General features: G+C 37.8%; 1 protein-coding gene across 2 annotated transcripts in view; it reads right to left on the bottom strand.

The window, feature by feature from the left end:
* Positions 1-2614: 2614 nt before the first annotated feature.
* Positions 2615-17746, bottom strand: part of GYPC (glycophorin C (Gerbich blood group)) — a 29438-nt gene continuing 14306 nt past the window's right edge. Inside the window, exons 2-3 of one of the 2 annotated variants that reach the window (XM_009072521.1) lie at positions 5632-5730; positions 2615-3445 (exon numbers count right to left, since the gene is read on the bottom strand). In XM_009072521.1, the coding sequence (XP_009070769.1) occupies positions 3249-3445; positions 5632-5730 (296 nt within the window). In that variant the 3' untranslated portion in view covers positions 2615-3248. The remainder of the gene's footprint in view (positions 3446-5631; positions 5731-17746) is intronic. The other variant, XM_009072522.1, reaches the window with a different exon arrangement.

Genomic DNA, 17746 nt, shown 5'->3' with positions numbered 1-17746 from the left:
CTAGGGAGGGGGGGCACGAGTGAACTGCGGAGCAACAGCCACAGCAGTGGAGGAAAGTGGGATAAAAGTATGTAGGGGAAGAAGAATCTGTTTCATTAATAATTCTATCTAGGAAGGAAATTGTAAAAACCATTTAATCATCAGTGATGAAAAGCTATGGCTGCCAACTGAGACATCTCAGTGCTGTACACATTGTTTGTTTTAGCACAGCATGCTGCTTACAGAAGGATGTTTTGCTAATTACTCCTAAAAGTTATAGAAAGTTTGCAATGCACTCTTTTTACAACTGAATTGAATGATTCAGGACAGTAGAGTGAAAAAGAGAAGGATGAGACCATTTGAGTCTGCCATTCATCAGATGTCATGAGCTTTCTTCATTATAAAGCAAAATTTTTCCTGAAGAAAAAAAATAAACAGAAAATCCCCACAAGCCATCTCCTCTCTGTTCAGTGTGATTGAGTAATTTCTAAATACACAAAGCCCTGGGACCCAGAAGGACACTGTAAAAAAATAAACTCACTGAAACCATAGCTCTTGACAGAATTGCTGCTGCACAGCTATACAAAGTGGTTCATTACCAATAGGGAAGCTATTGCCATATGCTTGGACTGTTTGTCAGTCTAGATAAATGGGGAAAATGGGATAAAGAGCACTAATCAAGCTATTAAGAAGAGATGCAGTCAAACACCAGTAGTTGTATTCCATTCAGATTTAGGGGAATCAATGACACAAAGTCTAGTGTTGACTGAACTGGTAAGAATTGACTGAACTCTGTTGAACTCTTGTTGTACCACCAGAAAATCTGACTCCTATAATTCCAATGTGGCAGCTAGTCTGTCTCAGTCCACCTCATTATTAAAATACTCACATATCCCCCCAAAAGAGACATGAATTCGGGTTCTCTTGCATATCAGGTATGACACAGTTGTGTAATTATAACCAGCAGACTCAAGTTGCAAAAAGCAGAATTTTATGACTGAGGAGAGAGGCAGGAATTTATTCCCTATATCCCTCACACCTTCCTCTGAAGTCAATTTTCTTTAACGCTTAATATTACATGGTTCTGAGCATATGAAAAGGGACAAAAGGCTGGTAGTGCTTTGTAAGTCCTCCTAGTGCTGGAGGAAAGTTCTTTGGTGTTCCCACACCTTGTGTGGGAGATGCAGCAGAGCTCAAATCAACCCAGTTATTCTCTTCTCAGAGTAAATATTTACAGTTTTATTGAACTGGAGAGTCATGGGTTTTACAAACTCAGTCTAACAGCTTAGTGAATTTTTCCTAACACTTGTCCTAGAAAAATAAAATCAGATTCCTTTTTCAAAAGTAGTAATAGGATTCAAATATTAATGTGTCTTAGAAGGAAACAGGTGTATAATATCAAAATATTTGAGCTCTGCTATTGCTGTGTTTTGTGCATTTTATACTGCACTAGCCACAGAATGATGGTTGTACAATGGTATGTTACAAGAAGTATCTTAAGCATTTACTAAATTTGGCATGAGTTTTATATTCTTTGGTTAAAATGCAAACACATGGGGATTTAAGAAATTAAAGGTATTGGAATTTTAAGAATAATTCAGAGTCCATTTCGTTCAGCTATTGAGAAAAGACTGACATTGTGACTGAAAGACAAAACTATCTTATTTCTTCACTTAGGTCCTCAGAGTGTTTTCTTGTTCAGATCTGTCTTCTCTTAAAGCATTTTTGTGACCAATGTCAATAATGAACACTGGAGACCAGGAGCTTTCCAAGCTTTGGTGCCAAGAAGTGAGAACAAGTGATCAGCAACAATGTCTTGAAAGTACAATTGTAGATGACTTTATATATATGTACACACATATATAGATCAAGACACAGGCAAAAAAACCATATCAAGTTGAACTGAGCTCATCAGTATCTTATTTTCTATCTTGTATTTCTCCGCTTCTGTTTTCAATAGTTCGGGGCACCATCGCAGCTGTGGATGAGCAAGGACAGAGAACAATTATCCTATTTCCAGAGCTAATTGTGGTCTTCAACTAGGAAGCCAACTTACTGGGGTGAAGAAACTCATCACTGTCGATTTTAAGTTGAGGAATAAGATCTTTTAATGTGACCCACCATGACTAATTTCTTTCTTTCTTTATAATAAAGCATCAATGGTCAGTGTAATTCTCTTGTCTAGCACAATGCAGAGGATATACAGAAGCCATACAGAGGGAGACATCAAGCCAGTGGGATGCAGATGAACAAGCTTCTTTATAGTGACAGTCATATGGTTGCACTTGTGAAAGATTTATTGGTATCTGCACCAGAACTGAATTCCTCTCCCTGCAAAAATCCAAAATCTTGCTGGTGGGCATTCAAGAGAATTTTCCCAATGCAAAATAAATAAATAAATACTCAGGCAAAAATATCATACATGAAAAAATCCATTTGAGCTCCTTTGTTTCAAAAGGCCTGCTCAAACCAGGATGTTTTACCTTTTAATATCTATCTATTTATGCATGTGTGCAGGGAACCTACCAGCTAATTGGAATCATATTTGTAAGTCTACTGACTGTTACTTACTACTTCTGCAGTTCTCAAGCTGCAGAGCAAGTCAGAAATAAATCCTTCATCCTTACCTTTTCTATGTTTTCCAACAGTTTCATTTCTTTGAAGTCTTTGAGTTTTCTATATATAAAATGCAAAAATTTTTACAAATCCCAATGTAAATCCCCAAACAAGCAAAACAAACTCCCCTATGCCAATAAAATTGCACATTTAAGGGGATGGGGAGATATCTGGGATATAGATTAATTTTCGTTCCAGCTACATCAGCTTCATCTAGTTTAATGTTTGTTCTGTTACCATTTGAAATTCAATTTCAGGTAGTTCTGTATCATATCAACATAGGATACATCATTAACTCTAAGAGGATGTTTTCCTTTGGCATCTGCTATTTTCACCAAATGTCAAGGCTTGACATTTGCTATCTTTATCTGGTTTTGGTGTATCACTCATACTGAGATTTTGTTTCTTCTTATCTGATATTGATTTCAACTGTGACCAGCTGTGTTGCTAATAAAATCAACAGGCAAGTATCTGGCATTTAGTTCTTCACTGGTAGAGGAAAAGAAACAACCCAGTGACAAAAAAAAAGTAAAGAGATACTTTTCAATTAGGATGCTTGCCTGTCTCCTCATATTATCCATCTCTTAGTGCTTCTGTTGATGTAACATTTCTGATTGATGCCCTTGGGGAAATCTCCATGGAAATCTTGCATCTCAGATGAAATATTCCTTTTTGCTCTCATCCACTGCTTCCTGGAGAGCAGGGTCATTTTTCAAAGCGGTATCCGCACTTTCGGCAAACTCAGTTCCTTTTGCCTCATTGGTGTGGTAGGTGCCCTTATGCCTGTACATGTACCGGACCATCACCACCAGCAGGCAAATGAGGACAAATACCACTGCAGCAATCACACCTACAGGAAAGAGACCAGGTAAACATATCACCAGTAATAAAATATGAAAAGTATCTCATAGCCAGACATCACAACTTAAATAGCTTGAAAGGAAAAAGCCCATGTATAATAAGATGTTTGCATGTTGCAGTGGCCAGAGTCAGAAAGGAGTCTGACACTGTAAAAAACAACTTGGGATATAGATACAACAGGAATACAGGACAAAGTCTCACTAGCTTTCTTTCAAATCGATGGCTTGATTTGGTTGAACATGTTGGAGCTAAAAGTTCATTACAAAATGTAGAGAAAGAAGGGGACATAAAGGAATACCAATAGGTTTCTTTCATCCGTCTGGTAATGTATACCCAGGGGGGTTGCAGGGAACCTGACCCTGCCTTCTCAAGGGTTCTCAATTTCAAAAGATGTTCAGGGCAGCCAGTATTTCTTAGGAGACATTCAACAAATAGCAGGAGCTGTGTGACTCTGGCACTGCTCTATATTTGCAAGCTGCCATTTCATGCTGTGCTCTAATTAAGAAAGTCTGATTGTAATGAATGTGGAAGTGACACCTGGGAGAAGAAAGGGCTTCTGGGTAGATCTTTCCTGTCTCATGGACTAAGGCTAATTACCAGCAATGTGTTGACTTGACAAAAATTTCTATAGGTAACCCAAATGTGCATAGGAGTAAATGGTGAATGGAAGCACTCCCAGTGAAGCAAAGTAGATTCTAGCTCCTTTTCTACTGTGAAAGACAGATGTCTGTGAAAGACAGGTAACTCTGACAAGTCCATTGTTAAAAAACCTAAAAACTTTATCCCCTTCCTCCTAGATAAAATTCTTGACTTAAAAATTGTGAAAATAAATGAAGTATTTTGAGGTGTTTTAACCTTGTGTGACTTTCATGGTGTTTTAAAACACATTTTGCATGCAACGAGGTTGAGCTTATAAACACTGTGATTCTGTACATGATACTGAGCTGAATCTATATTCATATGACTCCATGAGTAAATCAAACATTAAAGAAATGCACAATAAAAAGGACCAGAGCAGGACATTCCTAGGGTTTCTTCAGCTGTCAGTGGATAGTGTGTGTATGTATGGTCATTCTTCCTCTAGAACTGAATTCCTGCATTATGTCAGATGAATTGCTCCTTAGAAATGCCTATTATTCAGCAGAGACAATGAGAAGTAGGTAGACAGTATCTCTTTTCTTCACCCCATATTCAAGGTATGTGGCAGGAGTGGGTATCTCCAAAACTTCAGATTAATCAGCATCAGTAAAATGGGGAATAGACAGAATAGACAGAATATTAGTAGGGTAAATAAAGTTTAAAACTTTGCTTTAAAAGATACCCCTTAATGTTGTCCCTCAGATTTCATGGCACCTGGCTCTGGAACGTGAAGCTACTGCTGGCAAAAATGGAATTGTTTATACAAAGAACTTCAGGTTTACAATAATATCATGATTGCAGTGGGAGCTTCATCAATTTTTAGAGCCACAGTGGTATCCCTGGACACAAGAGGCTCTAATAGGCTTTAGATGTAGCACAATATTAATAAGCCTAAGGGACTAAGTACAAATCAATTTACCTGCTACTTGTTCATAGAAAGCTGAAATTAAAGTTACGTGAGATGGGACCTGAGGGAAATATAGTAGAACCTCACCAATTTGCACTAATGATTGGTATAGCCCCTTGTGAATGACTGAAATTAGTGTGTTAGCATGGAAATGAACAAACACAATAAAAATAAAAAGACAGGTTCTCTCTGTGCACATAGTTTTGCTCATTTATTCTGACAACTGTATTTAGTTTAAATGCATGAGAGAGCTTTAATGGAACACCAGGAAATATACTGTGGTGTATTCTGTAACAATAAAGGGTCAGCTGGTATGAGTTAACATGGCTCAAATCAATGGTGCTACACCAGTTCTATATTAAAGGACAGGCTTGGCCCAGTGAATAATGAAAGATATCAGAGACTGAGTTTGCTGCTGGACTGTTAGGCATTTTGTCCTAAAATGGGGAATGGATGGGGGTGGTACTGTTCAGTATACGGCTTATTTATGCTCATTATCTCATCTTGTTAGCTTGCCAATAGCCCCTCTGGGAGCAGATTTCCCACTGGTCTAATTAACTCTAATTGTGCCGCTCCTGTTGTCTTGTCAGCAAAGTAGAGGTTTTGTAAAATGCAAGAAATCAACCAACCTGCTGTTTTAATTCTAATGCTGCTTCTTAGTATGGTCTGCCACTTACCTCCAATAACAGCCACATCTGCTCCAGCTGTGGGGCTCTCGACTTCTCCATCTATAAATAGAATAGAACACACAAAAGTTAATTAAAAAAAGGAATTGGATCGCATGTAGCAGCAGTGATTGTACTGGTGGTGCTGTATTATTTTAACCTCTGAAACTCAGAACTTAAACAAGGTTTCTTGTTAGGAAAAGACATTTATGAAGCTTCACATTAGAGTTAGCCATACTGTAACAGTTTTATGTCACCATAACACTGGAAAATAAATAGCTAGAGCATTATGCAAACTATCATGTCCCTCAGGGAAACACCTACTGTTTATTACAAGCACTTACCTGCAACATCCTCCAGTGAATGATTAAATTAAGAGCATTTAGGTACAGTGATTACTCTCAGAAAGCTAGTTTTGGGGGAAAAATGTTGATGCCGATTTATTTTCCCATTTATGGCTCTTCAGAGTGTGGTCTGAATCTTGATTTGCTGCAAATTAATCTGGCTGTATTGATTTCAATTAGTACTTATTTATCTGCAATATCCTGTTCTTAATCTTAACATTTGTTTTCTTTTAAGCTTACAAGGCAAACCTGTTATGTGTGTGGTATAAAACGCAGTCCCCACTTAGAGTAAGTCTGAATTCATTGCTGATAAATCAAATTATGTTCTTTGTTGGATTATAATTTATATATAAAAAAGAAATGATAACTGTACTGTTTAAATGCAATGGAAAAGTACCTGACCATGTCTTTTCAAGAAATGGGTCTGAAACACTGTAAGCTGCTGAAAGAGCTGTAGCATTTGAATTGCATTTTTATCTTAATTATAGCACTCACTAAGAGTCTATAATCACTCACACCTAATGAATAGCCAAGATGTTTTAAAGGGGAGACAAAAAAAAAATCCCCCCAAATGGTGATGCTATTTCTCTCCTTATTATTTGATATAGACCTTAAGTTAAAGTGAAAACATACAGACAAGCAGTTCTTCACAACTTCCTCTTAGTTGATCGGGGTACTATTCTGAATTGTTTTCTGCTCCTTATTTCATTGCATTGATATCAGCCCACCTAGTCCTGGATTATGTGGATGTCTGAGAGGGTGATGAACTCCTGGAGTTTTTCCGTGCTAGTATTATGGTAGGACACACATTGCTTTGTTTAGTTTTGTTCTGTTCATACAATTCTAAATGATAGTGGTTTCTGAACAAGACAAACAGCTTTATGTGAGGGTTTTTTTTTAATATTTATTATTTCTTTCTTTCTTTTTATTTACCTTTGATAAATGCAGTGGATAGAAAAGTTCCCTGGAAAAATTCCAAATCCTTCTATAAACTCAACAGTAGCACTATGACTGATACCTGGCTTTCTTTTTGCTGAATCTGTATATATGATTTAAGGATAAGACACTATCAGCATCTTTCTCCTCACTCATACCTGGTCTCTAGTATCAGTTTGCAACAAACTGAGGAGATCTGAGATTCAAAGGTTCCCCCTTTCCCCAAACGTGGGAGATGTTTTATTTCTAGAAAGTAGAAGTCATTTTCTCTCCCCCAGAGGTCCTCCCACATTTTCTTCCAGCTATACACTGATGGAAAGATTGAGCATGCCCTGTGTAATTTAAAAGCTCTAATTATGTCTACGTCCATTCAAAACCCATGTGCCTCAGAAGAGATTAATTGCCTCAAGGTCAAACTGCTCTGTATTTCTTTACACACCAAATATATGCTGCATGCCAAAAAAGCAGGTTCCTCAATGGCAATCAAATACTTGAGGGTGTGAATTTTAAAGTGTTTCCCTAGCCACACAGCTTGCTTCCAAACATTATTTCCAGATCAAATTATTATCCCTTTAATTCTGAAAAAAGTATGTGAGTAATTCTCTGCTCTTTTCTGGCATTCTCATGTGCCTCTCAAGTTCAGATAACAAGCAGGTGCCTTATCTCTAGTACTTGCCACCACAGTGCTTTTTGATAATGGATTACAGTATCATCACTTTGCAGAAAAGTTTTCATTTCCATACTGTACTTTCTAAGTTTCCAAAAGAATGCTGGACTCATCTTGAGCTATCATGTAGCCAGCACTGGTCTGTTAAGCTGTCAATGCTGTGCCATTCAGGAACCAGGTAACACTGTGATGTGGCTTCACTCACTACAGTTGCATTTTACTGCAAGCACAAGGATCTGACTTATTTTTGTGTCCACTTTTGACCACAGAACAGGCTTTCTGTCCTCCCAGATAGCCTTTTGCTGCATCATCCAGAGTGCCAGAACATTGCAGCCACCAATGATCTGACATTTCCAAGGTCTGTTCATCAGATCAGGTTTAGAGCAATGATGATGGAAAAGACAGAAGGACCCTCAATGCCTGTCTCAGTCTCTGAAATTTTACTTTGTCCAAAACCAGCTATGTGATTCACAGCAATATCACAATACTGCTAGGAAGGGGTAGAAGGTATTAGTGTCATTCAAGATTCAAGCAGTATCACCCTTCATGACACATGACTGAGGAACATGCAGGACATCCATGATGAAATGAGATCATCTTCCCTGAGCAGGAGTGAGACAGCAGTCACTGTCTAGAAGGAAATCCATGCTTGGCCAGGAACCTCAGCCTGGTCTCTCTAAACTCAGTCTATGTGAGAAATACACTGCATTACTGTAGGACTGAATGTTCACTTTCTGAGGCAGAAAAGATATCCAAAATACTGAAAGAATCTTTAGCTCAACAATGGCTTTGGCTTTCTTGTACCTTCTTTATTCTTTTCACATGCAGAGAACTCAAAAGACTGTTTCCATAGCTGCTGTTGCTCCTCTTTTGATTATTTTCCTTTGTTTCAAGGACATCTTTTGTGTTATCTGCTGCCAAACTGTCCTTGCAAAACTTCCTCTCACTGTTATACTGGCTCTTGCACATAGCTGCAATCTGGTCCTGAAAGTGTTTAGACAGTGTTGTTATTTCATGCTATTGGTTACCATGGCACACAGAAATCAAAAGATTGAAACTTGTTTTTCATAAAATTTCTGGCCATCAGAATGAATTGACTAAATCAAGAATAGAACATACAAATCAAATTGTCTGTTGTTGGAAAGTATGTTTCTAAAAGCCAGAGTGAAGGGAAAGAAATGCCTTTGTGTCATGACCTGAAATTCATCAAATTCCAGTTCTGCCCATAAACCTACATATAAGGAATTTTTCCAATAGAATGACAATTGCTACTTGTCTCATTCTCATCAATCACGTCCTGCTGAGAAGGCAGCAGCCTCTGAAAACTCCAGGAATATTCCTGACTTAAATACTGCAAGCAGATCTCTGGCATTGTTCTTCAAAGGTAAAAAACAGTACAACTATCTTGTATGTTAATGTAGCCAGTGCTGAGTTTTCCTGCTAAAGTTGTTGGTAAATTTGTTAAACCACCTCCTCCAGGTGCAATTTTTCAATAAAACCTGTTTGTATGAATTTTGATAGTTTTTTTTAAAAACAGTTTATACCTATCCTGTTCCATTTTGGCTGAGAAGCACTGGTTTGAAGGAGGCAGGCCCAGCAGTGAAAGTGTTTGCAGCTAGTACTCTCCTTGTTTTACTATGCAATTCTCTGGCAGTTGTAATGGCTTCTTTTGTTATATAAATTGAAAATCTGAACCACTAAGAGCCATACATAATTTCCTGCTTAAAAATTATGACACTGTCTTTAAAAGAATTTGAATCTTTTTATTATATGACCTTTATTCCATATCTGAGCTTCATCCAAGCAGTACTTTCTGGCCCTTCTTTAAAATACCAAAGTCAAAATGTGCTTTGTAGATGAAAACTGAGATTTGGGCCCTATTTTATGACACCAGGAAACAAGTTTTTAAGGAAAACACGAAGTAGTATGAGAATTCTGATAAAGATGCAAGATCAGTGATCTGCTTTAGAAGTATAACCATGTCATGACATTCAAATTGAGAAGCCATTCAACTTACATGGTGGTGGGGCAGGGGATATTCATTCCCAAAATACTTTCTTCCATCCAGCATAGAAAGCTCTGAGTTTAAATTCTGCTACCTGCAGAAAATAACACCTTAAAGTGCTTCTGTGGCTACTGTTAGTGACACATGGGATAAACTTGTAGAGACCCTCAAGCTTTCTAACTTTCAGGCATCATTTTCCCTGCTGAAAGAATTTCCGGAAAAAAATTCAGAACTTTCACCCTCAGTGACTTTGCAGTCAGCACTGTAATTAGCAGTTTAAGTACCAACATGTTTGCTTGTTATGGATTTCATCATGGAAAAGGCATGAAAGGAAAACTGTACCTGCAAAGGGATCCCCATTTGGCACATTTGATGGGAACGCATAGGATTCATCCTACAGGATAGATCTTATCTACTAGTGCAGAACTGCTAAATCTCTACCGTGTAATCCACAGGGGCAATTTGATGGGATAACATAGGCCTTACCCCAGCCTTCTCAAGGCCTCTCTAATTTCCTAAAATAAAGCTCCAAACTAAAGCTGGTAGAGTTGAGTAGAGAAAGGAAAGCCTGAGATTAGAGGTCATGTTGTCATGATTCCTATGCAGCTGTGGGTGATACTGCGTTTTGGAGTGGGTTTGTCAAACTGAGTGAGTATAGAGACATCTATGTGTGATAAGCAGCTTTTTCAACAGTTTTCACAGTTACTTGACAGCAGTCAGGCAGCACTGCTCCGGCTTCTGCCTTTGAGGATTTTTCTACCCACAAGCTTGTGCTTTTGATTCTTAGCAACCTCAGACACCTCTTATCATGATGCTTCACTGCTGCCTGCTTGGTTACAATCTCAGACAAAGCCTTGGCTGCTAAATTACACTCAAGTAGATATTTTAGTGCTTTCTTGGACTTTCCCTCTTGATGTGCCTGTTCATTGCATAAGAAGTGCTTGAAATTCATTCAATTCATGTGAATGGTGAGCTGAGTTCTTAAGGTAGTCATTTCCTTCTTAGGGCTTTCCTAGCCATGCAGACTAGGAAACTCACTGGAAGATTTAATCTTTAATCAGCTCACCTAATTGCTTTATGAAAAACACTGCTCCTAATGGGTATTTTCCAGGTGAGGACGAGCCAGCCTTATCTCAGTATATCCATGGATGTACTTTGCACAACCACCCTAAGTACTTTGTTGTTGCAGGAAGTGAAGGCTGAAATGTGTCTTTAAAATTCAACAGTTAAATGTTTAATGGTTTTGTCCTAAACATTAGTACTATCTATCCATGCACCTGCAGTAAACAAGGGAGATGTTCAAACTGAATGTTATCCAGTTCATGATTCAGGCCAGATATAAATTGAGCTCAGAAGAGAGTTTTGCCTCAGTATTGATTGTTTTTTCTTCCATCCATCCATCCATATATTTGAAAGGGAACTTTAAATATAACTGGAGACAAATGAAATACAGTTTACTCAGTAATACACTCTAGTAAATGATTGTCTGTTTTTTGGCTTGTATCAATTGACCTAACACAAAATTTTGCTGTATTTTAAAAAGGTTGTAGTTTGAAAGGAAGACTGCCTTGTTATGTAAAGAATTTAGGTGAGATTTTAAAAGCACTCATCACCAACCTAACTGCTTCCACTGAAGATGATACTAAGGTATTTGATTGGGTTCAGTAAAATATTATAAACCTCTGAAAGCACTGAAGACTATACAGAGTCTACCAGGAAGCTTTTGCATGTGTTAGAAACCTTTACTATAATTATTGCAATTTTTTATTTTTTAATATTCTGTATATAAAAATGTTTTTATTATAACTGTTCTTTTCCCAAGGGCTCTCTTTGTTCTTTGTATGCTCTTCCACAGCCATCGTTCCTCTTGACTGTAAAAGCAGGTCTTAATGTGTCCCTGTTGCTTTCACTGGTGCAAGACTATTCTTACCACACATTTAGTATGGAAGAACTAATGAAGTCTTAACATCTCCATTGTTTATGCAACTCTGGTATGTCCTCCTTGCCCTTTGGTTTATGTTTGTGCCTTGCCAACACACTGCATTCATGAGAAAATCATTAATCTATTAACCTTAGCACACTGATTTAATTTACAAGCTATAGTTAGAACTGGTTCACTGCAGCTGCAGGTATAAAAATGAGTCAAACCAACTTCTGAAAACTTTATGTTAGAAATATGTTAATTGCTCAAGCTGCTCTCTGGCCTATGTTACAATATCAGATGCATTCACTCAGGCCTTTTGAATTAAAAAAAGTCATTACCCATTTTAATATTTGCCAGTAAGTGTGCAGTGCCCTGCCAGTGCTGGCATCTCTTATCCCAAAGGGTCATCAGCCTGAACCCATCAATTTGACATATTCTGCTGAAAAAGCCATCACCACCTCCCATTAGACAGTGAAACACATCAAGGCTGTTCTTTCAAAATTAAGAAACAGTTCCTCATCTGTCAATCTGGAAAAGAGACAGAATAATTTGGCTTCCATTTGTATACTAAATTATTATAAGGACAATAATGATGACACATAACAACAACAACCACATGATCTTTTGGGTATGTAAATGGACTGTGCTGCAAATGTAAGGTAAATCACACAGATTAAAAATACCTATAAAATTAAAATGCACTGGGCCCAATCCTCTTGCTATTTTAGCTAGCAAGTGCTTTGTCATTAATTATGAGCAGAGAAAACACAGTTTCATTCCATTAAAATAAAAGTTTGTTCAAGATTTTTGACACTTTGTAATATAGTGAGGATCAAAAGCAATTATCAAATTAGTTTATTTAGATTAATATTGCCACATAATTTTGGCAATTCTCATTTGATTCTGGTGTACAGTGTCAGCAAAATATCTTTTCAACATTCTAGAATGTTTTAAAGGAAATAAGAGAGGATATGTTTTCCAATGTTTGAGGAAATAATGGCTTCAATCCCGCAGTTTCTCCTTCTTTTGTGAAGTTGAATTGCCCTTGGATCTTGGGGAAAATCAGAGTTGGAGAGACTCTGGGTTCCATACTAAAAGTCATCTTGTCAAAAAGTAAACATATGAGATCCCTTAATGATAAGAAGGACAAGGAGAAAATGTTAATGAAATTTTGGAAATAATTTTAGGTTAAAAATAATAAATTTTTTTAAATCCTCCAGATATTCTATATTTGAAAAAAAAATAACAAATTGCAAAGATAAGATTTCATTTTTAAAGGTTATATAATAAACTCCTCCACAGATAATTTTTTTAAACCAAATTTTTCTGTTTAGCCCCTAAAACAAGTGACAGTCTCCTCAAATTCCCCTTTTAGTTTGAACCACTTTGCAGTTACTAGAGATGTACTTTTGCTCCTTTGCTTAGTGTAGCTGGATACCTACCACCTAATCTGCTGGGAATTAAGAGCATTAAAATGGCAATTTCCCCTTAGAAGTACTAAAAATGTTACAACCTTAAAGCCTCCATTCTGCATAGTACTTGAGAGAGACCTTTGTGTAGGCCCATATCCCCTTTGGTAAAAGACATTTAATGCGTCCTCTGTTTCACACCAATGTATATATTCAGTAAAACACTGACAATGAAATTCAGATGGCTCTGTCTTCTGCTTATGGCATCAGGAATGATGAGATGCTTTCAGGGTTGGCCGAAGAAACCCAGAGCAGAGAGAAGTTAAAGGAATTACTTCCCTTGCACTGGAGCTCCCTAGCAAGCAGGAAATAAAGCTCACAACAGGATGCTGTAGAAATCTTGTGTTAGATGTAGGATGTAGGAAGTCACCAAGGACCACCCAATGGGGGTTTTGCTGCTTATGTATGGTGTCTGTTTTTTGCTGTGCTCCTATAGGAAAGCTGCTTGATGTCTGCAGAACAAATGTCTCCTTCTTATCATGCAAAGGTGCATGAAACATGAGGACATGGCAGAAAGTCTAATCTATTTCAAAAAAATGCTGCATGTGGCAATTTGGAAGTTGTGTCCTATTTTGTCGGCCTCATGTTTATAGTCATATCACTGCAAGAAGTTCCTTACTCTTCTATGGAAATATGGTAATGTAACCAGGCCATCATTTACATTTTTCCTCCACAGCCATCAAAGTCAGCTCATGTACAACATCTTGCTGGGAAAGATAAATTGACCTCGTATTGCTTCATTAAAGAAGTGACAAATGGGGTATGAATCAATCCATAAGGTACAGTCCATGATCAGGATGTTTTCCTGCATGCATCCCTCCTCCTCCCACCTCCTCCTTCTTCATCAGAACACATTACTCCCTTTGAGAGCTTTATAATCTGGAAGGTTTTGAAAGAAACACTAAATATCCAGCAAATCTGCCAAATAATTTCTGTCTGACTTTTCGTCCAAATTCAATAATCTCAAGCTCCAGTCATTTTTCATTGGATAAAAATGGGAACCAAACAGCTCCTTGCTCATTCACTGAGACCAAAGCTGAATGGAAAGGAGTTGCAGGCTTAATTGATTAACCATTGCAAATGTTGCAGACAATTATAAGTAATCCAAGGAGCTGACTATGGACATAGTGAAAGCACATCTCTACTTGTAACCAAGTCTGATGTTGTAATTCTTGAGAAACAGTGCATAAAAGCAGCACACCCAGCTGACCTAAACTTTGCGTGTTAGAAACATAAGCATAAAAATCTGAGCCAGAACCTTTCAGTGAAAAGGCAGAGGCCAAGAGGTCTTGGAGGACGTGATAATTCCCTCCCAACCCCTTGTGTAAATGGTTATATGGTGCAGTAAGACAACTTAACTGCTAAACTGCTTGTAATTATTTACCAAGATAAGCTTTTAATTTGTACCTAACAGGTCTACCAGCCTGACTCTCAGGTCTTTTGACTGTGTCATAAGAGGATAAGGTGATCTCTGTTTCTTAATGTAGTACTTGATTTTATGACCTTAATAACTTCTTAAGATTAGGTTTTAGTTTATATTTGAAACATACCATTTTTATGGACATGGTACTAGCATTTATGGACTTGGCACTGACAGAAACATTAGTTAAAATTAGTCCCTCTAACTATGACAATCTGAATAATTTGTTAGTATTTGAAACATTTCCATCAAATACATTCAACAGCATCTTTGCACTGATTTTCTCTGTTCCTGCTATTTGCCTGACTGTCCTTGTAACCTTCACAAGTTTTGACTCCATTATTCAACTCCAACTGCTTTTAAAGGAAAAGCAGGCAAAGATAAAGATTTTGCTTCAATTTTCTTGAAAACTGTAGACTGGAGAGAAAAGGGAGAGTAGTCCAGCAGTTAAGGAGAGGCAGTGAGGACTCAACAAAATTAAACCTTGTTTAGCTGCAGTGGGTTTGCAAATAACTGTGTGTTTTCCAGCCATCATGCATGTAGATCCAGAGGACCTGCAGCAAAGTGCTTCCTCTCTCCGTGGAGAGCTCCTGAGGGAGGGAGCCAGTGTATGCCTGGGGTGGAGAGGGGGAGGGGAGCAGATTTAGAGGAAGGGGAGGGTTTTAGAGAGTAGATACATAAATCTCGAAGGAAGAGTGTTTCACTGGTTCTGATGCTGGCAGAAAACTCATTCTAATGACACTGACATGCTATGGAAAAAATGTAACCATTATTCTATTAAAGATGATAAATGTCTAATTCTCATTTTGTGATGAAAAACGTGACCTTGTGCTTAAATTAGAGGTGATACAATCAAACACCGGTGATGTCCTCTAGAAATCACATGGGACCTGGCAAAAGCCTGCAGTCATGCACAGAGGTATTATTGTAACAGTTCAAAGAATGTAATGCCAGTCTCCTATCCTTAGAAAAGTATGATGATTTTCCCAACATGGGCAGGTTGCTTCCTTTATGTCTCATTCCCATCATCAATATTTTGTAGCAATGCAGTCCAACAGGTGATAATTCTTGGAAATGGGAATTCTCTGTGCTCCATCCCCTGGCTTATTTGATATGAATTGTATTCAGCTACATCCAACTCATACACCAGTGCTTGCCTAAGGCACTGTCTACTAAGCGTTGCAAGTGGAAATGTCAGGATGTTTAGCATATGCTCTTCAGAGACACAGAGATCTTTCCTGGAGCACTGACGAGGTTAATATTATTAATGGAGATATCTGTAGTGGAAACTGTCTTCCAAATGCTTTGAATATTGAGCATATGAAACAAAGAAAATAAAATATATAAAACACCTTAGAAACTTGCAAGGCAAATAGTCGCTCAAGGCGACAACATTTCTTATTTTCCAAGGATTCTTCAATGGATATGCAGATTTTTTTGCATATCTGCCCTATTACAAAGACAAGCCCATTTTATTATCTGAAAAGCATTTACATATCAGTCCAAGCTGTCTAATTGAATTGAGAAATTTTAGCAAAACTTCTTTACCATCTATAATTCATCTGAGCAATTCTAGACAGATTGTGCAACAATTGTTAAAAAGAGGGAGGAAAAAACCCAAAAAGATTCATTTGTGTAATATTTTTGGAGAGTTGTCTGGAATTATTTGACAAATAGCATATTGAACACATTAACAGAGCTAAGCATGAAAAGACCTTCATTGAAGCCACATACTGAATGTTTTTCTGCACAGGACTTACATTGTTGTGAGATTCATTAACAGTTTATTGCTAATGTTCCTCTCTCCTAATGGAACATGAAGGGTAAGTATCATGTAGGTGCAAAGCTAATAACCAGCCTGACGAGATGTTTGACTGCTGGAAAGGAGTCTATATGATCTCAGCTGACTCCATAGGTGCTGCAGAGAGGATGCTACTAGGCAGTTGGCCTAGATGTTTGTTGTGGGTTCCTTCCAACTGGAACTATTCTATTCTGCTCTGTTCTGACATGCCTTCTTGCAAGAAGATCTATTCATCCTCAACAGAGGTGTGGTGAAACCTGGAGTATGGGGCAGGAATTTCCTTCGCATGAACCAATAAGCAAACCTAGAAGAATAGCTTAAATTAGAAGCTTAGTTTTCTAGAGTCTATAATTAGGGAAAATAAACCCCAACCATTACTGTAGCACTGCTTAACCAACCCTTTCCAAAGCCTGTGCTGAGGGCTTAGTCTAGCTATAAATTAGTGAAAGATTTTATACTGCAGAGCTTTCAACATGTCCTGGTTAGAAGGGCTAGATGTCTCCTACTGGTGCTCAAATGGTGTCTTACTCTCTGAGTTATGCCTGTTAAATTGCTGTCGTTTATGGAAGCAAACTTATCATGCCAAAACTTGATGCTACCATATTCTTAACTAGAAAAGAACTTCATTTATTTTAATCTGCTAATAAGGAGTCCTTTATGTGTTACTGTTCACTCAAATGGCTCTCTCTAGATGCCATTGATTTTCATACAATCTGTAGAATTATAAGAATTTCTGAGGCTTCTGCTCCTCTTTCAAATCTGTTTGAAGCTGGTCAGTGGATCCAAACGTTCTTGATGAGAAGTGACAGATGGATGAACAGATGATTGAGCAGACAGATAGACAGCAGGAACACATAAGACTAATTTCATTAGGAAACGAGACTGAAAACAGAAGTAGCAGTGGGTACTTGGATAATATTCGTAGTTTGCTCACAAATGTAAAAAATGCCATGGTTTTGAAACCAATTCAAACCTTGTAGATGATGTCCTTATTGGTTTGAACAGCAAAGGAAAAACCAAAGGGATATTGCTGAGACATTTTTTCAGCTCCTTTTTTATTTTTTTCAGAACGCTACATTTTTATAGTTTAGACTATATTTTAAACCTTTAAAGCCAGATTCAGCTTGGACAGCCCTAGAAATTTCAATGGAGGATTAATGTGTGTCATTAAGCAAAGAAATATGGTCTAGTAGTTTTCAATAGCAACAAATACTTGCTATGGTACTTCTCTGACCAACGTATTTTTCACTTACTGTAAAGCCTTCAGGCTGCTTCTTTCCAAAATGTATGAAATATGCACATAGGAAAGCTGAGAATGAATTGTTGTGATTTGCTCTGGCTGCTACATTCCTGTAGCAAAGGGCATTCTTGTTCCTAAACATTTTCCTTCCAACATGATCTAGCAGAAAACAAGCTCATCAAAAGGAAGGAGGTGGGGGCTACTTACTTATTGGCAAATTGATCCAAGTCACCATGTGTGACTGTCTGTTGCTCTGTTAACAGGGAGGGGTTT

This window comes from Acanthisitta chloris, unplaced genomic scaffold, assembly GCF_000695815.1.
Source record: "Acanthisitta chloris isolate BGI_N310 unplaced genomic scaffold, ASM69581v1 scaffold2824, whole genome shotgun sequence".
Lineage (NCBI taxonomy): Eukaryota > Metazoa > Chordata > Aves > Passeriformes > Acanthisittidae > Acanthisitta > Acanthisitta chloris.
The sequence above is the reverse complement of the archived record's forward strand: the minus strand, read 5'-3'. Positions and strand labels throughout refer to the sequence as shown.